At 35.8% G+C, this 25,028-nt stretch overlaps 2 protein-coding genes across 5 annotated transcripts in view; both read right to left on the minus strand.

Moving 5' to 3' along the window:
- Positions 1–11,499, minus strand: part of LOC105209268 (uncharacterized) — an 81,208-nt gene extending 69,709 nt beyond the window's left edge. Inside the window, exons 1-2 of one of the 4 annotated variants that reach the window (XM_011179584.3) lie at positions 11,366–11,499; positions 8,442–8,782 (exon numbers count right to left, since the gene is read on the minus strand). The gene's annotated coding sequence lies outside the window, so the exon portion shown is untranslated. Of the gene's footprint in view, positions 1–8,441; positions 8,783–11,172 lie in introns of all 4 variants that reach the window. The other 3 variants (XM_011179583.3, XM_011179582.3, XM_054233244.1) reach the window with 3 other exon arrangements.
- An 11,166-nt stretch (positions 11,500–22,665) lies between these two features.
- On the minus strand, positions 22,666–24,563 carry LOC105209266 (testis-expressed protein 9). The gene is made up of 2 exons (XM_011179578.3): positions 23,614–24,563; positions 22,666–23,546 (listed from the first exon to the last, which is right to left on the minus strand). The coding sequence occupies exons 1-2, from the start codon at positions 24,396–24,398 to the stop codon at positions 22,952–22,954; spliced, it is 1,380 nt and encodes a 459-aa protein (XP_011177880.1). The 5' UTR covers positions 24,399–24,563; the 3' UTR covers positions 22,666–22,951.
- Positions 24,564–25,028: the final 465 nt, after the last annotated feature.

Raw genomic sequence — 25,028 nt, forward strand, 5'->3', positions numbered from 1 at the left:
AGCCGTTCAATGCTGTTTCATACACTCAAATGATATGAAATGAAAACACAATTGTGTTAAATAATTGTTAATTATATAGTCATTACAGCCAAATGTGGCGCAAGGTATCAACACAATGCCAAAGAAAAAGATATTAGAAAAACTAGACTGCAGCGGAAGAAGAAGAGCGCCCACCAGTAACCACAAAAGTCATTTGCGTTAAGTGGTGGAATATGCTACGACTACAATACCGCAAGTCTATTGACCGCTCGCTCATCGCTCAACTACCACTTTAAGCGGCTAATTCTATTCTTTGTTCTGCTACACGACCCACCACTTTGTTAATGCTTGTTGTGAGTTAATCAATCAAAATTTTCCGACTGCGCATGCGCAACGTGCGCACACAGTAACAAGCAAAAGAAAAATTTCAAATAATTATCATTTTTCTTCTGCTTCCTTTTTCTTTTTATTGGGCGTTAGCAAGCGCAGTAGAATTCATAAATAATTGCTTTCTTCTTCTCTTCTCTGGAAGAATGAAGTATGCAATTAGAGGCATATAATATTGTAGAGAAGTATAAACATATGGATGTATGTATGAAGAGTTACTCCTTTTTCGATTAACTTTTGGCGCCTTCAATGCTGCAACGCGTGTGAATTAGTTAACCCCCACAAATAGCAAGGAAAAAATGGAGAAGAATACAACAATAAAGCGTGAATTGCGGCCACTTTATGGGAGTAGAAGCAATTGAGCTCCTAAGAAAAATGGAAAATGTTTATAAATGAGAACGAAGTAACTTTTTAAGTAAACGCAGGTTCTCACACAAAGTATGATAGTGGTAATGGCAAAACTAGTATTGTATCAATGAAGACAACTTCGATTCTTTAGTTCACTGGACAATAATTATTTTTTGAAATATGTATATGCGAAGTTTGCATTCGAGTAGTTAATAATTTCTAAAAAAAATAAATTTTGAGTTCAATAATAATTCAACATTTTCGACCTCTCCCCACCAATTATACCAAACTTATAGCATGTTACCTTAGCTCACTACCTACTCAAGCCCGCTTTGTAATTAGCCAACGCCTTTTAGCTTTTAGAAGCTCAACTTTGGAGGCGGTGCCTAATAAATAGCTTCTACAGCACTTCCACTAAGAATCAGCACAACTCTTTCTACAAAGAAGCAACTTCCCAGACAATCAATAATTTTCTTAGAGGCCAGCAGCCAATTTTCTTTTTGATTTAAAATCTTTAATTTTGCTTTCTTCCGGTTGCGGTCAGCACAAATTAGCGTTTTTGTTTTTGTAGTTGCATTCACATATGTGCCATTTGCGGTGTACCGTTGAAAAATTACACGATTCCAGCTAACTGTTGATGAGCTCACGGGCATTTTATAGTAAAACCAATTGCTAGTAAAGTGGCAAGAGTTATAGGCAAACATATATATACAAACAATAAATTAAATAGAAATGCACATGTGAGCACCTCAACGGAAGTGAGTTTGTCTGCAAGCATATATTCTAAATTTTATAGTTTTTTCGTTTATTTGCTAGAAAAAGTAATTTTTCACCCTTTCTACCAGTTGCTTTTGGCAATTATGCTTCAGAAGTTTTTTCGACACAAATGTACAAATGTACTTATTTAATTTGTGTTGGGTGTTCTTCTAGCTCAAGTTAGTTTTCCGATGGGTGAAAGTTTTGCCCAAATCACCACTGCAATAAGGTTAGTGAATTTAATGGCATCCTCAACAAAGCGGCAGCGCTAGAACAAAATGCTTTGCAGCAGTTTTTAAGCATATGCTTATAAATCATAAATACAAACATACGAGTATGTATACTCATCAACATATGACGGCATTAACTTATAAGCTCTTTTTTTACTCATACCTCGCTGTATAATTTTCAGCAATTTCCACATTTGTTTTTCTTTTTTTGGACTTTTGTTCTTCAAGTAGTTTAGTGAAAGTTTCAGAACCAGACGTGATTTAATGAACAATCTAGACGCTCGTTAATAACAGCTGTGGGCAAAAAAAAAAAACAAATTTATGACCATATTTTTATGGCACGCTTGTGCGTGTAAATATGACTGTCATATCTTCATAATATTCATGTGTGCGCCAGTTGGCTGCAAGCAAAAACGTAACTCACTCTGTTATTATATACCTTAATATGAACAGAAACTATTATTATTTATAACAAACTGATAATAGTTGCACGATTCAGAAGTCTATATTTAAGTGAAAACGGGTAAATGTTTAAGGAATTTCAAAAGAAATCTTAAGACAAATCACACACACTTGCTGAGACCTTTCATGACTTACTTTTCTTTTCACATTGATAATTCTTCATATTAGTTGATTTTAACTGACCTCTGGCACTGTCTGAGAGGCAGTCAATTTTCTCTACCGAATTTAACCTATTATGAATTATGAAATTATATTTTCATAAAATTAAGAATATTATCACTAAATGAATTAAATCAGGATTTCAACTTATCTTAGATCGAAAAAAATTAGTTTTTGGTATATTTCGACTACATTTTTAGTGAAATTGCTTCGAAGTATTGCACTCACGAGAGATTATCTTACTGAAACCTGTTAAAATAATATTTTTTTTTTTATAATTAAAAGTTGTTATTCATGAAAATTGAATCTTGAACTCATCTATCATTTTACGATTTATAAACCATTTATAAATATTAGGCAATAAAATAGGACAAAAAGGCATGGTTTTTACAAAGAATTCGGTTTTTGGGAATTTAATAAAAAAAATCTTTATATTTTTTTTTACATAAACTGATTTTTATTTAAGGGGTTAGGGGGTAGTCAGGATTTTCAAAAAATTCAAAATTTTTTTTTGCATTTTTGTTAAGTGTAATATCTTAAAAATATACTCTGAAAATTTGAAGTTTATCCGATAATTGCTTTTAGAGTTATTCGACAAATGAAAACGAGCGCTCGGGCACTCCAACACGCTAGTGTGAAACTTTAAATGCTTTTTTTCTCAAAACTATGTCTTTTGAACTGGTGCCAACTATAACTCGAAAAAAGCTCGGTAGATTTTAATGAAATTTCTACAACTTTTAGAATGCATACTAAACTCAGGCCTGAACCAAAGATTTTTTTTCAAAAATTTCGATTTTGTAATTAACTGTTGATTTTTTCCCGAAAAACTAGAAAAAAATTTCCTGAGACCGCCATTTTGTTAATTTTTGAAAAAAAGTTTGATTCAGGCCCAGGATTATCTATTTATAAAACTAATTTTTTTTATCCGATTGATTGTAGATGAATCTCCAACGACTTATGATAGTCACCGCAAGCACCTTTTTTTGAAACTGGGTCAACACAGACAGCTATAACTTTGGAAATTATAATTTTTTTTTTCAAATTTTCGTGACTTTAAGTCATAACATTGTATATTATTACTTTTGTAAAATAACATGATTTAATAGCAAAAAAAATTACTGAAAATTCTCTCATTTTTTCGTGTCTCTGTCTAGCCCTAACATCTTAAGAATAATAATTTCAAGAAGTTTCAAAAATTTCTTTTAATATTTGGGAATGTCCCGTTAATATGAATGCTCAGAATACAAGATATGAATCGAACCAACTAAAAGGCATATAGGTTTATGTTACGGCCAAGAGTTTAACTATATGAATACTATGTTTCAAAATTTATTTCGAAAATTAACCCCCTTTGGGTTGAATAAATTCCAGCCGAGAGGCCCAATTTTTGACCAGCAGTAGACGTTGTTCCGGATTATGTCTGTTCATTACGAAGTATATTGTTGGAGTTTAAGAAGGGAGAAATCTTTATTTTATTGCTTTTATTATTACTTCTGGAATTTAATTTAAATTTCGATACAGAGATTTAAGAAATTTCAATCAAACAGTAATATTAATTAATTATTATTATTATTAATTTTTATTATAAATTTTTTTTTTAATGAAATTCGTTTTAATTCATCTAGTCACCAGATGCATTGAAAATACTAATATATATTTTTTTATATATTATTAAATGCATACATATTTCAGAGAAGGCATGCACCTTCCAGTATATAGAATTTACTTGGAAAATTAATGCACGTATTGTAATTTTCATTCATATCTCTCTTACAATGCAACACAACACTCCCCACCAGCAAAGACAGACAAGCACACGTGCAGACAGACGCACCGCGACACCGCTCGCATCATAAAAAATCACACACGACCAATAGGTCAATCACCACAGTGACAGAACGTGCAGTAGGCATTTTTCAATGTGTCACCTTGAAAAACACTTCCGCTTCGGCAACTAGCATAGAGTATGGTGCATAATGCATAGAGTAATAATAATAATACTCGTGTCAGCGTGACAGCATGCTGTGCTGGTAGTAGGTGAGCGTATGAGTGTCAGTGTTGCAGTGACGCTACCGAATGATGATCTAAGCGATGATAGCAAAACAGAAGTAAACACAAAAAAAAAATACAACAAAAAAATGCTGTTGAATTTAAGAGTATACAGTATGATGAGGTAAAAGGTGTTGCTGTTATAATGTTGGATATCAAACACACATTGGTCAACCGCATGCCAATCAAAGCAGTAAAACAACAACAACAAAGTGGCAGCGCGTCCTTTTATTACATTTGTTACCCATAACTGAGATTGCTATCTTTACAGGGTTTGAGGTGTGTTGACAGCGGCAATTTTTTATTACATGCCTTGTTGTTTTTATTGCTTCTAAGATTTCTTTGCTGCCGCGCATTTTATGAGTGAAGCAAATTTCATTGGAACAAAGGCGTACATGATATGCTACTGCATTTAAGCCACTGTAAGCGGCGTTTTTAGCTGCTTGGTGTCATTTTATATGAAATTCATATGCACTCACACACAAGTACATTTCGCTTTTCAAGGCCACAATGTCATAGCGTTCGACTGTTGTCAACCGCATGGAAGATGCCGCATGGTGCAACAACAACTTTCACACATTGACTGTCGTTTGAGGCAATAATGCCGCAGTGATTGGCCATAATATGTTTTTTTACTTAAAATGGTTGATTTTTTTAGTAATACCTACTATATATATTATTTGTTATTATTGCTTTTTTGCCAGCAATCAAGGTAAATCATTTACACCCCAATCAATTAGTATGCCACAACAGCGCAGTTTCGCATTTTGATGTTCGAATTCGCATTCGGTATTTTGTGCAATCGCCAATTTGCAAGTGACAGTGATGCGAATGAGCAAAAAGGCAGCACAAAAACACATAAACCAAACAAGAAGACAACAAAAATGTTAATGTTTTTATTTCGCTTTAACCTTGAAAAACAGGTTACACGCTTATATAAAAGAAGCCAAACAACTGCCGTTTTAGTTAATTTTGCCGCATATGTGCGACAAGTAAGGCAGCCGATAACGGCAAAGAAAGCAAGAAAAAAACAGCAAATCAGCAACTCAATAAAATAAATGAAATACTTTTAGACATTTGCTGCAGCCAAAGTGAGCTAATGTTGTTTGCTATGCATGCTGTAACATTTCCTTTTCGGTTTTTGAGAAATTCGCAGGCGTTTCTTTACAACATCTGGTCGGTTATACAAAAGCGCATAACTCAAAATGTCAAAAGTAAAAAAAATCTAATTTTTCGTTCAAAATTTTGACGTCATTTTTCTGTAAATCCGCAAACCTCCGCAAAATTAACTTTGATTTTAATTTTTTTTACGCCTTTTGCGGCAACGCATAGTCACCAGCAGTGGTGATTGTCGTTGACTACGTTGACTTTGCGTCACAGCAATGCTGTTGGTCTGTCAGAAATCCGGTTTTTTGGTGACTGCTTTTTTGTGACATAGTCACAGCGATCGAATGGCGGCATGGTAGGAAAATTGTTGAAAGTGATATAATTAAAAGAAATAATAATAATATAATATATCTCCAACAAAATTCATATAGTAAGTTTTTTAAGGGGGGGAGGGGTAAGGTTTGACAACTTTTTTTTACATTTTTTATATTTTTTAATCTGAACCATCAACATCTGAACCATCATCATCAGAATATTGTGTTAAAGTTTTAGGTCAATCGGAGAAAAACTAACGAAGTTACAGCAGGTTGAATAACGGTACCTCTAACTTAGGTTTGTGCGCCTTCCAGCTACCTGCGCTGAGTGTACAAAACTTTGAATCGATTTTCCCAAATATGTCATTTTTAAAGTCGGTGACCAGCCCACAGAAAAAACTACTGCATCGATCGTTTTGAAATTTGGTACAAATATTCTACATATACATATATATAGCTCTCGAGTTCTTCCAAAAATTTTAATTACTAATTTAATTACTAATTACTAATTTTACAATAACAAATAGGCCGATTTTTTCGTCTAAAATCGTCATTTTGGATGAAAATGGTATCAAAAATTGAAAAATTAAAAAAAACCTCGACGTCAATTGAAAGATAAACTAATAAACTAAAGAAAGCATTTTGATTTTTTGGTTTCAGATGATCCAGTGATGCTGTAGGCTGGTCACCGCACAAAAACTTCTTTTCGAGGTGACTGCAGAGATCGACGATAAATTCGTTATTCCTCGCTATTTTTCGATAAAACTTTTTTTAAGTATCCTTCAAATGTTGTACTTTCATATAATAATAAGTAAAATAAACTCAATTCTTGAAAAAAAGGTATTTTTTCGACGTAACAAACCTTACCCCCCTTAATAGTCTAAAAATATTCGAAAATATTTCCCGATACAGAATTCTGCACTAATATATAGTGTTTGAAATTTAAAAAATATTTTTATTTCTCCAAATATGCCTGAAATCATTCTATTTAAGCTATGAACATAGTGAATATAGCAGAATACAGAGTAAAATGCATTAAAGTCGATGTATATAAGCTTAATGTACCTCAATTAATTATTAAATTTATTTAAAGATATATTTTTTCAAAATTTCCCTTCATATTTCAAGCTTAACACCACTCTGTTAGTAATCTTATAGTAAGCATGTAGATGGCGCTGGGTACCAACAATTGAAAAACAATTAATTAAACCGCCTTACAGCTCCCGGGATCAACTAAACTATGCAATAACGCCTAAAAAATTTATTTCTATACACAAATAGCAATCAGAGAGGTTGAAATTAATTTCCCAACAGGGTTGTTTCATGCGAAAAACGACATTCACACCTACTTGCACCCATACAAATACAAATATTTGCTTTAGATGCGTTCATTATTTAACTGTGGAGCTGATCTTCAATTTATGAAGTCATCTTTTGCTCGCCAAGAAACTTTTAATACAAAGAACATACACACACAATCATATAATAAGTAACACCTTATACGAATTGTATAAGAATTGACTCGTACGCTTGGTGGCAGCATGTTGAATACATTTTATTGCGTATGCCAAATATGCTTAAGAACACTACATACATACATACATACATATATAAAACCACGTAAATTCATAGGCTTATGTATGCATGTATATACAATTAACAGTAAGTAACTCGTAGGCGCAGAAGAGAATGGCATAGCATTTTAGCATTAATTTAACTGTGAGTGCTGTATTAAATCATTGTGCGCTAAATTCTGAAGAATACACCGTTGTAGACTTCTTTATGTCATCTGCGTGCGTATGTGTGTGCTCCGTGTACGTCAGATTTACTAATTACAGCAACTTTTAAGCTGCTTAGTTAATTGATACGCTACTGGCTGTGCAGTTTCATGCAATTTGTGGGAAACAGCAGGAGTCCTCTTGATTTAAAGGAGTTGGGAGAATGATTTAATATAATTTAGATTGTTTATTCTTCATATAATTCTTTACTGAAAGTATTTGTGTATGTGTTTCATACGCATATTTGAGTAATATTATTTTTGAGTGCTTGTACAATCAAAAGACTTAAGCAACGAACTTCATTGAACTCATACACCCACATAGCCTCAACATGCTAATGTCAGAAAAATAATACTGATTGACTTGTATTGCTTGCAATCACTAGCAGTTTAACACAAAAATTAATTAATAATGACATGTTGCTTTTTAACTCGTCTTTGTTTGGTGTCAAGCGCTTAGTAAAGGCAATAACATCATCGGCTTGTGGGCGTGTAGTGACATTTAGCATTGGCTGATAAACCAGCGAGAGGGGAACTGTATTTGAGTTTTGTAAAGTGACTTACAAAGTGCATTGGCGTACATATTTACTCACATGTGACTACATATTCATGCATACAAATGACTGACAAGTGCGCGCTAAAAGGCGCAATGACAAATGAGTTGACTGCGCAGAGTCTTAAAGACACTCAATAAATTAAAAAAAAAAAATAAAATATAGAATCATTAGAAATGTTTGAAAATTGTCTACCTTAGTCAAAATATTTAATAAAATTGTAAGCAAACCAATTCAATGCTTTACAAATATATATATGTAAATATGTATATTATAAAAATTTTTTGTGAATTCGTTGACACGTATTACATAAACTTACCAGTCTGTGTATGTTTGACTCGTAGCCCGTTGAATTTTGTAATTTCTGTGTTTTTTATGATTTTTATTTTATTTTGCCAAATATATTTTGCGCCGGTCCAACGTTTAATAGTCGCTCCTTTGCTGTTTGGGCGCGTTGATTTTTGCGTAATCTAATTTAAATTTTTGCCAAATACAAATTAATTTTGTAGTTTTTGAATTTTTGCTGCTGTTAATATTGTTGTTGCAATTGTTGCGTGTTTTTCATTGTTTTTTTTTTTAATTTCTTATTTCAACATTTCTGCTTTTACACTTCCTTGTCGGGCGCTATTGTGGATATTTTATGTGCTTTTCTTTAATGTGCTGCCAAATGATAAATAAGGAAATATACTTTTTAATGGTGTTATCTAGGTTTATATTTTATATGTGATTTGACTACACTTTTAAATATTATTGCATTATTAATTACATAATATGACAATCAAATGGTAAATCAATATTCAATATATGCAGAAAATGAACTAAATAAAGTACGAAATATTAAAATATGCATAATTTTTTCTTCTTAACCTCATTTTTTTTTATTTTTAAAGAAATATGTATCGAATAATTGTTATGCCAAACAGAACTGCTGTTGTAGATAGTCCTTACCGTTGTAATGGCGAAAAAATACAAATTTATTCAATTATGTGGCTGTCTGAAATGCTAATTGACTCAATTATGAGGCTAAATGAAACGCTAATTGATCAATAATTAATTTAAATTTAGTAACTTATTTGGAATAAAGCGTAAAATTACTATTTTTTTTTAATTAATCGGTTGTCTGAAACGATAATTGACTCAATTAATCAATCAATTAAGCATATGTTTGATAAATTATTTGAAATAGCAGAAAATTACTAATTTACTCAAATTAGCGGATGTCTAAAATGTTAATTGACTCAATTAATAGATTGTCTGAAATGTTAATTGACTCAATTAACTCAATTAAGTAAAATCATAACATTTATTTTTTTTATTTTCTTTAATTTTTTGCAATTTTTAAAAACATATTTGTCTCCAATAAATTTTTTTTTGTTACTTTATCATTTTCTTGAATCTCTTTTTGGCCTACAAATTATTTGTATTTTATTTATTTGTCAATTTTCTGGGTTTTTTCACATTTTTTCACAACACTTTTGTGTGCATACAAAACAACGCACGAAAAATTTGTAATTTCCTTGCAAACAAAACTTGGTAAACCATTTACTTTGCATCATCTATATTTTTTCCACACCATTTTTTTATTCAAAAATTCATATACGCGTTTATTTTGTACGTTAGCGCTTAACTTCAACTTTTATGGGTGCTTTTATTTATTAATTCATTTCAGTAGATGTTGTTACTTTTGTTGTTGTCTTTTTTTTCTTTTTGCATAAATTTCCAGCGTCTTATTGAGGTTGAGCCGTCGCTTCATTCACTCAACGCTTGCGGCGTATGATTGTTCAACTGACTGGTTGTCTGCGTGTTATGGTTGTTATTATTGCTGCTTTTAGCACCACATTTGTTGGCTTTTATTATTGCTGTTATTATTATTATTATTATTTGTGTTATTATAGCTATGGATTTGGTCAAGAGCGTCGCCGCACATTACACGGCACGTTGTGGTGAGCGTAAATGTTATGAAATCAAATACACCAACTGCTTTAGTTTTTGTTTTTGTGAAATTAATTTTTGTTTATTTACACACACTGCACACTTGAGATAAGCAGCATTGTAACATGCTGGTGTATGTGTGTGATGGTTTTGTAGGGGTGTTTTGAAGTAAAACAAACTCCACACAAAAATTTTAAATGTATTTAGTAACACTTGCTATTTGTTGAAAGATTTCTACAAAATATGCGCAATTTCATTTTGCTAGTAAGAGCTTTTTATTTAGACCTGCACGCACACAGCACTGTTTCAATTGAGTTGGAAACGAGTTCGTTGCTTAAGTCTTCTGTTCAATGACTTGCGAGCGCTGAAATGTTGTTAAAATTTTTGTTTTTGCAGTATTTGCTGCACACTTGACACACATATTGCTGACATCATGCGCTGCTAATGATGGTAATGCAACAAAAACAACAACAACAAATAAAATCAAGAAATAATTTAATTCTGATAAACTCCTAACTAAGCATGCAGACTGAAATACAGGCACAGCAGCATGAAATAGCGCAATTCCATGCCTTTAAAGTGTACATGGTAACACAAGGGCGACAAAAACAACAACAATAACACACACAACTATACAGTCAGTCACTTAATAATATTAATGCAACCGTAAAACACTAGAAACACCACAAAATCACAAAATATGTATATGCGTGTATATGCGCGCACGCATTCATAAATGCCAATAATAATGATTTTCCAACTTCAACAAGTCTTTGCACGCATTTGTGAGACTTCCTGTCGTGCGGCGCGTGATGCTTACAAAAATTTTATTACAACTGTGATTTATTGAATATATTTATTATATGTATTGTATATGCCACGGCGCGCACTACACCTTAGCCGCAACTAAGTACAATGCCAACTTCAATGCACTTACTATGCACATTCCATGCATGGTCACATACCTTTAAATTATCAAATATTTTTTTTAAATATTTTTTCAACGTTTTGCCGTTTTTTGCATTCAATTTATTTTAAAAATATTTTTTAATTTCAAAAAAATTTAAAAACTGCTCACTACACTATTTCGTTGCGTTGCCTTTCGTTCGTTTACATACCATTCCGCAATTTTATGCTCGTCGTATACTCGTCTTCGATTCGTGTTCACGCACATGCACACACAAACACACACACACACTTATACACACCAACACTGTATACGCGCTCACACTTCAAGTCCAAAACCAAAGCAAAGTATTCAAACTTTTTTAAAACCGACGTCCGACATTAACGTGCGCACGCGTTCCGTACCTCAAAGCGTTTGTGTTGTACTCGTCACACCGACCAGGCTAAGACTGTCGATTTGGTAAGTGGTAGCTGTGAGACAGCTGGCTAGCTAGCTAGCCGACGAACAAGTTGATAGCAGCCAATGCCACAGCGTCGCTGAGAAGACAATCAGTTAAAAGGCAAACAAACAGAAAATGTACGCACACACATACACCCGAACACAGGACTAACGAAATTCTCCAAAGCAAATCGGTGTGCTTAGCGCTCAGCGTAAAGCATATAAAGCTGTCCAGCGCTCAGCAATAAAATAGCAAAATACTTGTAATAAAACAGCTGGCTCAGACTCAGGCGATTTGCTTAGCATTTATTAAGCTTATGTGTGTGTGTCTTTTTTCTCCGTATAGTCGCAAACCGGTCCTACTAAGTTTCGGAGAATTCGCAAAAACTGAGTAGAGAAGCTAACAAAAACAAAAATAACTAAAATAATAAAAAAAAGCCAACTCTGTCTTGAATTACTCACAATTCTTCTCCAAAGGCACCCAGAGGTGGCGGCGCTCTTTAGTCAAACTCGCTTGTTTTTGCTTTTCTGTTTTTACTTGCTTTAAGACACCTCATATTTGTTGCTATATCGGTTGTATTTGCTATTGCTTTGCGCTCTTGCCTTTGTTAATGAGCAAAGTCAATTGATTTTAGCCTTTAATTTTTATTTTCTCATTTTTTTGCTTTAAACATTTTTTGGGTTGTTTTGCGACGCGTTAAGTGTTAAGTAGTCGAACGCTCAAGCAACAGCGCACACAAAAGCACAAACACACTCACATTTCCCTCTTTACCGCGTCATGCTTTGTTGCTCAGCGCTTCGTTGGTGGGTTGCGCGAATTTTCTGCTTTTTTCCTTGTTTTTTTTCTCTTCCGTTTCGGCCTTTGGCAAGTTAACAACTTTTTGACGGCGTCTGGGCGACGATTTGTATGCGTCGACCGGCGGCGCGGATGCGTTACGCCTGGGCCACCATCGCATCATCTTCAATCTTCACAACAATAAACGTCTTTGCTCATTTATTTACCGACTTGGACATAACTACCTACGAATATATATATATGTAGGTGCAGATAATACATAATATACAACTTATACAAGCATTTTTAGCGCTTGGCTAAGTTCTTACTTGAGTTTTTTCCCTATTTGGCCGTTATGGTTGGTTTGATTTCATTTTATTTAATGTGTGTTGCAATCATTCTTAGTAGCTGGTTAGAACATTCTAAGAATCGTATTTCGCTTTCATACATTTTTACTGAAAATTCGGTTGAGGAAGTTGCTAACAACATATGTATATTTAGGTGTAAGGATGTGAATGGCTTTTGAGAATTCATGCTCATAAATTTCGACATAATTTTATTTTGCTCTCCAACATTTATAATAAATTCCACTAAAAACTAATCTAGTTGATGCTGCCTTGGATTTAATAAGTCCTCTTTCTTACTAAGAAATTGCTGAACTTCCATACCTCATTTCCTTAAGTCGAAGTTCTCCATAACTCGAACTCTTGAGTTGGCAATAGAAGTCAAATTTCATACAAAAGTGTCACACGGCTTTAAGTCTGTCGAATATGGTGCCTGGACTTTCGTTACAGTATTGTTTTTGGCCAAGAATTCTCGAACAAGAAACGAAGTGTAAGATTTTAACAAACGTGAATCGCCAAACTCATAAAAACATTTGAAACCCTAGTGGCTGCTACAGTCAAAGTAACCAATGAATAATACAAAATTTGACATTTGGACTCTTCAAACCCGTAAATTTTTTAATTTTACAATTACCGTTATTTTTTTAACACACTGCGTATAAGCCATAATAAAGCTTATTGTGCTCTTCAGGGAGCATTCCAAACCCCTTTGTTCCTTGATGAGAGCTTAATTAATTTTCTTTACTTACCCAAAGTAATATTATGGTACTCCAAGAATTCATTTCCCACATGCTATAACTTTCCTTCATTAGAACTTTAATAGTGATAACAGTTCATGAGCAAACCAACTTTTTTCGGCTCCCTCGTCACTGTTGACAGTCATAACTTCGATGTTGTAGATAATTTCTTTAATCTGGGAACCAGCATTAACAACGCCAACAATTTCAGCCTCAAAATCCAGTGCAGAATCTCTTTTGCTAACAGGCGCTAATTTGGACTGAGTAGGCAATTGAAAAGTAAAGTCCTCTCTCGACAAACCAAAATCAAACTCTACAAGTCGCTTATCATTCCCGTCCTTCGGTGAGACGACACTAGGGGCTTTCGAGAGAAAAGTTTTGCGAAAGATTTAAGGTCCTCTGAACATTGCCAACGGCGAATACCGCAGACGATGGAACGATGAGCTGTACGAGTTATACGACGAGATTGACATAGTTCAGCGAATAAGACAGCGGCTAAGCTGGCAAGGTCATGTTGTCCGAATGGAATACTTTGAAAGTGTTCGATGCAGTACCCGCCGGTGGAAGCAGAGGAAGAGGAAGGCCCACACTTCGTTGGAAATCCCAGTTGGAGAAGAACCTGGCTGCACTTGGGATTTCCTACTGGCGCTGAATTGTCAGAGAAAGAGGAGAATGGCGCTACTACATAATTATCTTATAACTGGCGTACGAGTCCCGACAATGAACTTAACTGGCGAGATAATGAATTATGAAATTTTTCAGCTTTTAATTTTTATAAAGATATTTAGTTAAACTTACACGTATAACATATTCAAAAAATAAGTGACTGTCTCATCTAATTTAGTAAACTAAACAAACAAAATATATTCCTAGCGAACATATCGAATTATAACATTCGCAAAAAGTCAAAATAAATGTATACCAATCTATATACATATTAATTAATTGATATTCGTGACCATTATCATGCACATTGCCGTCCTTCAAACATTCTCTCACCCATGTAGGAAAAACAAAATATGTTCTCGCAAATACACTCAGATATTTTTCAAAGTAGCTGAGTAAAAATAATTCTCCAAAGTAATGTGCATATCTCTCAGCTAACTTGTAAATTGTAAAGCAATTGTAAGACTGAATTATGCTCTTGAAGTAAACTTCAGTTTTAGCTGCTTTGGAAAACTAGACCTTAACTAAATACAAACACAAACGTACACAAAAAGGTGCCTAACAACACCACTACCAGCACAACCAAGCACTCGCAGATGTGTGAGAGCCAAAAGCCTTATATTCGCACAGAAAAATGATATAACACCTAGACGGGCGGGTTTCAATACATTTATCAATATGCCCACGCTCACTTCGAGCACAAAAAAAACGTTCACACACTCACTTCTGAGCGCAAAATCTTATTAAATCAATGAACTGACAACAGTCTCATATTTTTTGCTCTTCAAAAGCAATAAAAAATTTAATTTTCTGAGACTCTCTAGAGATTAGTCGGAAAAGAGAGGCTTAGAACATGTTCTCCTTAACTTTATTTACTCACGATCATGAGAATAATCAAAAAATATTTAATGTTCTACTATCGTATATATATGAAAATCGCGCAGTTGCTTGCAAATATAAGCCGATCCGCTCATTTAAGCTTTAGATATTTAGTAAATAATAAATCGAGAAAAGTTTTCAAAGTAAAGTTGGTAAGAAAGTTCCAAGCTCCATTGGAACCAGAAAATTAGATATGTTTCGTGACTATATATCTATATATATAAAATAAATTATATATGTATGAAGCCTACTGCAGATACCTTTCCTTCTTCCATATATGTATAATTTGGGAGTACGTTTTTCAGAAGAAATTTATATTATTCTAGCGCTTGAGGCTCAACAGCAACCGTTGAGGATCTTACACTCAATATGTCTTGTCCTTCCAACGGTACTTGTATTACTTGGGTACTGGATCGGCTCTGAAAGCTCTGCAGATTACCAATCTTTCGAGATACAGTTATAGTCGACCAAGTAGAGAGCAATCTTCTTGTACTTATTATCTATCCCCAGTACTTTGAGTACGAGAAAAGCCTCCAATTGGAATTTGATTAGTAACTTTTAGAAAGCATAAATGAGTTTCTATTTCTATTACAGAGACATGGATTCTGTTTTGCGGTTATCGGTAAATGGGTTCCAGCGAATAAAAGTTCTGTATTCAACCAAAAACATTACCAATCTCTGTCTCTCGCGCTGTTTCACGATTAAATATACAAAATCATAATACCTTAAATACAAAATATTGCGCTCGGTTATATAAGTAGTAGATAATCAAATAACTCGACAGCCTACTCACTCAAAGCAAAGAGGCATTATACTTGAGTTTACAATATCAGCATGTTTTTTTGTGTTTGTTTTTGTTTTTGGTTTTGCTTATATTTCTACTATGTGGGCTGAACTAGAATACCTTGGAAATTACGGATAAAGAATCGAACAAGTTGACATGTTATGTAAAAATAGAAAACGACAGATAAGTAGTAAACAGCAGCGTACAGACAACAACGACAACGACAACGAAAATGACGAGACCGCGGTCGCAAATAAACGCAGCCAAAGCCAAGCAAAGTAACAGCTAAGGCGCCCAGCATTCAAAACGCCCAAAGCTACTTAATGCCGCTTAGCGTTGTTTAAGCCATGTTTTGCTCGGTTTTTGCTTTTATTTTTGCTTTGTCGTTGTAAGCGCTCGACTTGAATGAATGGGTGGCATTTAATTTGCATTAATTCCGTCTGTGTCCGCGTCCGCTACCGTCATAACTTTGCTGGCGCTGCTGCTCTTCAATGGCAATCACACTTGCATGAATGTGTGTATGTATGTATATTCAAGCAGACTTAGTTGCTTGTGTGGGCGCTTTTGCATATTTATACTGCAATCATGCGTGTCGTCTTCTTGTTTCGCCGTTTTTACGCACTCTATTCGTATTTACTGTTAGATTTATATAATCATACCATATATCTAACATGATTTGATTCTTCAATATTTAAGTATAGCAATACTTCCAACGAAACTATTTTATGTCTACTAGAAATATTGTAGTTGCTTTCATGTGAGCTTTTGTCTTGGAATTTTAGACCTTGCGTGTGTAAAACGTGAAAAATGTGTTTAATTATAACATTATATGGGAAGAAAAATCCCTTCACATATACTATGAAGGGTTATAACATAGTAAATTGTAAAAATTAAGCAGCTCCAGTATTACAATTTTCAAAACCACAGTTAAACTATATTCTAATCTTATCATCTTACGAAATTCAGAAATTCCCAAAAAAGGAGGCAATTTGTAGACTGTATAATGATATAGACGGCATAACGATTTTAATGTTTTACCATCAATTGTTTCACCTTCATGGTCGCATTCCATAGTGTGACCTAAAGAAAATTAATTCGCGTTTTTGAGTTTCCTGACATAGTCCATCATATTTTCTGGGACGAACTTTCTTTGACCAAATTGTACCCAACAATCGGTTACTTAGGTTATATTATTTCACACTGTTAGACTCTTTTTTGGGTGTAAGTCAAGTCAATAGTCTGTAGTAATAAAATAGTCATGACTACCCAGTTGGAAACATTATTAACGATGGAATAGTAGCGATGGTCCTATGTCTGAAATTATATTGCAACGTTAAATACATTTTCTTTGAAAAATACCCCAGTCATCTGGAAAGGAAGAAAAGTTACAAATAAATACAGTGGAACTTCCATAACTCGAACTTCCATAACTCGAATATTTCCATACCTCGAAAACTTGAATTGGCAATAGCGTTTAGAAACCAAATTTCATACAAATTTGCTTCCCTAACTCGAGGCAACTTTCTTACAAATTTCCTTCCATAAATCAAACTTTTCGATAAGGGAAAAATAAAAAAATTAAAATTTTTGTATCGAGGTAGAATTTTAGATGAGTCCCTCTATATCTAATGGAGGCGAACAAAAAGTATAATATACACTTATGAATGAAAATTCTATAACTCGAAGTCTCTCTAACTCGAAGTTTTTTTGTGGATTATGGTGATTCGAGTTAGAGAAGTTCCACTGTAGTTCTTAGCCCAAGACAATATAGAATATGACTAAGCAAGGGACATACATATGTACCTATAGAAAATTGTGATATATGGACGTTTATTCACATACTTCGAATTTAGATTACCCATCTGAAGCTAAAACATTTTTAATCTCTCTGGCAATTTTTGGATCCCATTACAAAAGAAATGCGCTGGTTTTGCAGCCAAAAAGCTGGTTTTGCAAGCCAATTTTCGACACCATATTCTGATGTGAACCATATTTTAGTGAGAACGTTCTGCATAGATTGGAACTTCCCAGGGGCTGTTTTCCAAATAGTTTTTAACTGGTATTGGAGCATAGGGTAGAGCGTTATCACGATGGAAAATTATTACCTCGTGCCTAGTCGGAAATTCCGGACGTTGTTCGGCAATAGCTCGCTTCATTTAAAATGAGTTGTTGCCGGTAGCATTCCCCATTGATGGTTTCGCCCGGTTTTAGAAGCACGTCCTTCTGAAAAAAAATGAAAATAAATACATAAAAGTCAGTAAGCGTTCCTTTGTGTGCATAGACATGTGCTGTAGGCACTGTAAATTGATTTAAATTTGTTGCGTTAGTTTATATAAAACAGTTTAAAAGATACATATGTGGGTGTCTGTAAGAGTTACAGAGCTAGTACGTCTATAAAGAAGCATATCGACACGAAGCATTTCAGAGGCTAAAAATTCGTGCATTTCTGAATAAGATTTACACTGTCGAATGAGCTATGCATTGTTAACTCCTGTCAGCTTGACTTGGCCAACCAACCAACAACAACGATTTTAATTATTTTCGCTCAATAAACGATTTAAAAAAGGATTAAGTTATTCATATGGCATGCCAGCATTTAGTGGTGTCTACCAACTGCCACATATCGCTTTAGCCATTGCCAACCATTCATCAGTCATACATAAGTGTTTGTGTCATAGTTGTTTATTATTTAACAAAACTCCACAATGGCTTACACATTAAAGTTTTGCACAGCCCATCTAGTCTACTGTGAATAAGTACGTTGTAAATACTACTTGGCCATAATGGTTATTTCTTTAAATCCTTGCTCACATGCATTGAGCGCATAAATCTTGCACAGAATTTATTTATTGTCTCACGTTTAAAAATAGAAACGTCAAAGTCAAATAGCCAACGCCAAATACTCGCACATCGGACGATATCAGTGGCCAACTAGCATGTGCCTATCCGAGTATGTGTGTGTGTGTAAGCTGTGTTTGCACGACAATGGCAACGGCAGTGCAACCTGCAGCCGATCAGGCTGGGGCTAAGTGAAGCGTTTGGCAGCCGTGTGTACCTGCTGCAGTGGCAATGCCAGCAATGAAGGACGGTGGTCCAATCAACGGAGCGTTGTAATAGCGCAACCATGGCCAATGGACTGACAGTAGGATGATTGTCGATCGGCTCTAAGCGGCTGCCGGCAATGCGTAAATGCGGATATGGAGTATGTGAAGCTGTGTAGTGCGAAGAGGGTTGTGCATTGTGTGTGCGTGTAAATATGTATTCAGGCGTATGGACATCGATGAAGATACGTAAGAGATATACTCATGTATTCGTATGTACTTATGTGCACGTAATTAGTTTGAGTTTACTTGGAAAATTAGAGCTGTCATAATATTTTGTTGTAGTTACACCCTTTTCTTATTTCTTGCAGTTTTGTTATCTGATTAGTGTACTCGTGTGAGGAAAAATTATGGGGTTCGCTGTTGAACTCGTATATGTATGTGTAAAACAAAGCATGTTTGGTATAATTATTATCGACACTAGTCGAATAGACAGCATAATTGAAATTCCAGAAATGTTTTTTAGCTGTCGATTCTTAGCAGTCACTTTTTATGAAGTCGTCAGGTGTGCGCCAAATATGAGAATACTTCAGCGATTTCTTGTATGCTTGTTAAACGACGGCTCTGTAAGGTTCTCTTAATTTTTGGAAAAAGGAAAAGTCGCACGGGGTCATGTTAGGCGTATATGGAGGCTGGGGCATCGTAACAATATTGATTTTGGCCAAGAACTCACGAAGAAGCAACGAAGTGTGAGCTTTTAAGGGGGAGCCTGCTTTAGAGGATCAAAAAATCTTAATTTTCAAGGATTTTTTCGGAAAGGAAAGAAATGTCTGATTGAAATGAAACTTTTAGGATCTATTCTTATATATTTGAAGAGTCTTCTCAAATTCTTTTATTATTATACATTAGATATTCTTCATGTTTGAAGAAATTTACGTAGGCGCCTCGAGTGTGCAATTTCTGTGTGGCGGGCAAGATGCAGGTCGCAATTTTCCTTTGAAACAAAAAAACAAAAGAAATTTTTAATTTTCAATAGTGTAATTCCTAGGTGAACCAAGAAAAGTCAACAATTTATCGCAGATTAAAAAAAATGCATTAAACAAAACTTTACTATTTGGTGGTCGGTGTTCTCCATACTCCTGCTCCTACATGCGATACACGACGGCTTTTTGGTGCACTCTTTCGCAAAATGCCCATTTTCACCGCACTTAACACAACACTTGCTTCTATCGTCAGGATTGTTACATGCCTTCGCAACATGTCCGTATTCGAGACATCTGAAGCATCTTCGTATATTCAACTTCTCTCTTATTCTGCATACTACCCAGCCTATTTTTATTTTATGTAAGTCGAGTAGTTTCCTTGCCTCTAGTGCGGGTAAATTTACAGTTGCGGATTGCGTTCCTAAGTATGCCGCCCTGATACTCTTGATTGAGTTTTTATCAAAGTGATTCAACTCCTTTACCTGTGCCCGGATAGCTTCGGCGATGTCCTCTTTAGTGGTGATCTCGTCGAGATCTCGAATTTCCACCATTAGTTCATGTGTTAGTGCTCGGATTTGTGCGTGGTTTCCTAACACTTTACCTATCTCGGTCCTGAACTCGCTCGTATTTTTCATTTGCGCCTCTCTTAGTTCTAGCAGAATTTCACCTTTGGCGGTCTTTCTGATCTTAGACACATTTTCTCCAAATTTCTGTAAGGTGTCATCCTTCTTGACTGCCCTCAAAATATCGCTGTAAGACATATCCCCGGTTCGCCCTATAATTATGGCATCGGGTCGTGGTGTCGGTTTATGTGGTATCTTTTTTGGTGGTCTTTGGTCTTTCCGTTTAACCGTGGTCCAACTATCTTGCTTTTTCGACAAATTTCCATTGTTTTTGATAGAGTTATCACTTTTAGCTTCTTTGTTCAGGTCAACATCACTTTTACTGGACACTTCATGTGAGCGCCGCGATGTGTACCGGTCAGTTTAAGATAACAGCCGCACCTAACGTGGTGAACAGACGCTGACCAGGAAGCCGCCCATTATGGGTCCGTCGCGCCTGGGTTTTGTGTTGCACATAATTCTATGAGGCGGTGCCATTTCGCCACAGTCACAGGAGTTTCATAGGACTTGCCAGCTTTTATGCCGCATCCTCCGCTCCTGTCGCTCATCGTCGGGGGTTGCTTATTCGTTTTATCTTATCTCGCAACTAACCTGCTACTACAGGCCGTTCGGCTATCCGCGACCTGCCGACCCCCCCGGTAGCTTAGAGCCCAGCTAGGGTATCTGATACAATTGCAGCAGAACCCCTTCCGGGCATGTGTATGTGCATGTGTATGTGCTAAACTAAGCATAGCTGTGTACACTATATTCGTTTCGTTTTCTACACAAAATAACCATAATTCATATATGGAGAACAAAACGGTAAAATATCGAAATTTCATTCATGTGTTCGATTAAAATGTTTTTAAAGAACTATTGACGTACACAGCCATGAATCACCAACATTTTTGGTCATTTACAATCCATGACGCATTCTGCAACATCTCTTATTTGAATTCTCAATGATCTATGTCAAATTCAAAGAGAATACTTCATTAAGGCAACTCGTATGTGTGCTGACAAATTAGCGTTTCCATGTGTTAAGGCTCGAATTGCGAAAAGAACATGTACGAGTATCTATCTAAGTAAGTCCGGTACAAAATTGGCAACAGACAATGAAAAGTGATTAGTTGTAACACCCACAACATTTTATATTCGAGTTATCCCACGCAGAATAAAATGTTTACAATTTGTACATATATATATATGTATATCTTAAGTACACCTGTGCTAGGTACATATTTATATGTTTGCTGAAGGAACCGAATAAAAAATAGTACAAACATTTATCTGACTTGATATTCAAGAGACTTTTTCTTCTACTTTGACGGAGGTGTCTGAATTCTAAAAGTGATTTAAGTGGAGTTACGGTTTGTATCTCAGTAGGATCGTCTCGATTTGGACTTACAACAAGAGGAAACGTCCGAGACATGTACCAAAGTAGAAAGGGTTGGGTCACAGAAACGACTGTGTGAGGTACTTGGGTCTAACGGGTAGCTTACAGACGAGAAATCACTCCGGATGAAAGATAGAGGGAGTACATATTGTATACTGTCTTTATAAGATCCTAGGCATTTTAACTGTCTTTCACTGAATTAATATCCGTATCGGGTTCCGTTATTATATATATCCGTTTATTTATATTTACGTTTTTGATATGCCGCATGATTTGACTTGCACTCTTTAAAATGTCGACGAAAATACGACAATATCAAGCGAAAACGGTCGTGGTCGAAGTGGCCGGTGAATCGTCCCAAACAGTGGCCAAGCCGGGATCGACGGCACGAAGGTTTTGCTGTGTTTTTGATGGGATTGGAAGGGAATCATACACTATCAGCTGCTCCCATATGGCCAGACGCTTAATTCTACCATCTACTGCGAACAACTGGAGCACTTGAAGCAGGCGATCGACCAGAAGCGTCCAGAATTGGCCAACAGGAAAGATGTAGTGTTGCACCAGGACAACGCCAGACCACACACTTCGTTGAAGACACGACAGAAGCTACAGGAGCTCGGATGGGAGGTTTTATCGCATCCACCATATAGCCCGGACATAACGCCAAGTGATTACCACCTGTTCCTGTTCATGACGAATGCCCTTGGTGGTATAAAGTTGAACTCAAAAGAGGCTTGTGAAAGGTGGCTGTCCGAGTTTTTCGAAACTAAGTAGGGGGGCTTCTACGAGGGGGGTATTATGAAGTTGCCGTCTAGATGGAAACAGATTGTCGAACGAAATGGCTCATATTTTTTTAATTTTGATAACGCATTGAATAAAGAACGAAAAAAATGGAAGGGAGATATTTGACAACCTAATATATAAGCCAGCAGACGAAGTAGGAACGAAGAAACAGTCTCAGAGTTTAATCTTCGGTACAAAATTAAAGCGTTTACAATATCAATCAAAAAGACATTGTTCAAAGCTGAGGTTACTACTTAACACTATTAAAACGTTCCATTTTCGATATTTATAAAGCGAATAGCATTTTTGCAATGCAATCTTTATTAATAAGACAAGTATTACTTACTCATAATCATAAATACCACAAAAATGGTTCAGACCCATATACATATGTTGAAATTATCTTTAAAATGTTCACACCGTTGTTCAAATGAAATGTGGAAGGACTACAATTCGTTGGACTTAGCAGGTTAATGTCAATGCATGGATATACATACAAGTTGGTTAGTAATTAGGAATGACAAAATGATACAAATGATCACGCATGTCATTCATATACCACCTATAACTTAGTATTCCACTCGAGTACTTTTGCGAATTCCTTTTCACCGAAACTAATCATCTTCGATTGTTCCATACAAATATTCTGTCGCTTGAGATTGTCAATAATAAAGAGCTGTTTCTTATAAGCATTGAGTAGATCGGCACGTTGTTTCTTCAAACTTTTGATCTGTTTGTCCTTCGCATCGCCATCGATGCGCATCGATTCTTTAAGCTCACGTTCGGCATTCCTTAGCAATGCCAATGCGCTCTTCGTATTCTCCAACTCTTCATTGGCGCGATACAAACGTTTCTCGAGATTAGTATTTGTTTGAGACAACATTTTAAGCTCACGGCGGGCTGCCTCGAGTTCCTTCTGCTGACCACCCTGTTCGAGGTTACGCTCTTTTATACGTCTATTCACCTCTTCAAGCTGTGTCTCGGTCTTGCTCAATTGTTCGGCAACTGCATTGTGTTTGGCGAATGCCTGATCGCGTTGCTGTTCGATCTTCTTGTTGCGTTCCAAGGTCTTTTCGAGCAATTCCTTTTGTTGGGTCATCTCTTGTGAAATGCGTTCGTGATCCTCTTCCAGTATGGCTATTTTGGATTTGAGAAATCTAGGGAAACAAATGAAGATAAAGAAAATAAGTTATAACCATTGCAGTAGTATACGTCATAACATACTTAATGAGTCCATCGGCGCTAATGTGCTTCTTCCCAGTCTCCAGCGAACGCCGCGAAGAATAGCCATCATCAATTTCTCCACTGCCCTTCGCACGCATTGAGGCGCCCTCATCACGTATCAGCACCTCCAAAGAGGGACTCTGTACAAATTTTGGATTACGATATTTAACCGTGAAAGCCGTCTCTTTAACCCTGGAGCTGCAATTGCTCGAACGTCCGTAAGGCCGTGTGCTACTCTCCGGACTCTTAACTTGCTTCCTATGCAATGTACTGCTCGTACGATTGCTTTTCGGTGTCTCCGAGTGCGCCGTTAAAACATTATCACCATCCGGTCGTATAATGGGCGTATTGGATGTGGATGATTGCTGTGTCGATTTACGTGCCGTACGATGTGTATTGGTACGTTCTGTGGGTAGATCGGAGAGCACATCGGAAGCACCATCACCATTGGCGCCATTCGCATTTATCCCACCGCCGGCGTTGACATTGTTGAGACGCTTCTTCAACAAAGTACTCGCTCCCTTGGACTTTGTATAGGTGAAATATCGTTGATCGGTCTTATTAGTCGTGGACTTGGATGTGCCGCTATAGATGGTGCTTCCAGTGTTCGTACCGGCAGCACTACCGCTACTGCCACTATTCCCGATACTATTATAATTGGGATGTTGATGCTGCAATTGTTTTTGATGTTGTTGTAGTTGTTGATCTAATGATGTGACGTTCAGCTGGTCCAACTCTTGATTCAATTTAATGAATTCCTTTTCGCGCGATAGCAATTCGGCCATCGCCTTATCTTATAAAATTTTGACAGAAATTTTTTAACGAATACACAAAAGCGAAATTTTGCATTAAAATCAAAATTTTTAACATTTAATTTTTCATGTAAGGCCAATTTTCAGTTTTGATTTTGACTTTTAGTTTTGAGTGATATAGCAAACGATTTCTATATATACAATTTGCTTCCGCACTACAACACTCTTGGTCAGCTACTGGAGTAACAAAGTGCTTGTTCCGCTTCCTACTCTTCACACCGCTCATTCGTACTACTCGTTTGGGGTAAAGTAAAAGGACGTCGGCGGGTAGAGTGTCTCAGCCAGAAAGTGAGGGTGTCGCAGTTGTTATTTATTATTTTGGACGGTATTCTTGGTGATGGCGTGCATTGATTACACTGTCTTATTTTCGTTGCTACTACACATTTGAGGTGTAGAGTTAACGGTGAGAGGGGGGTGATTTGTTTACATTTCGATTAAGTTAAGGGGTGATTGAACTATGCACTTTTATTTTGGTAGTACGTAAATAAACAGAGTATGACAAATTGAACCTGGTTACGGAGACAGTTTGGCTTTGGACCCATCAAAGTCCCTAATGTAATATATTTGATATTTGGGTTTTATAATGAATTTTTAGAATGCCGT

The sequence above is a fragment of the Zeugodacus cucurbitae genome, chromosome 6 (assembly GCF_028554725.1).
Source record: "Zeugodacus cucurbitae isolate PBARC_wt_2022May chromosome 6, idZeuCucr1.2, whole genome shotgun sequence".
NCBI lineage: Eukaryota > Metazoa > Arthropoda > Insecta > Diptera > Tephritidae > Zeugodacus > Zeugodacus cucurbitae.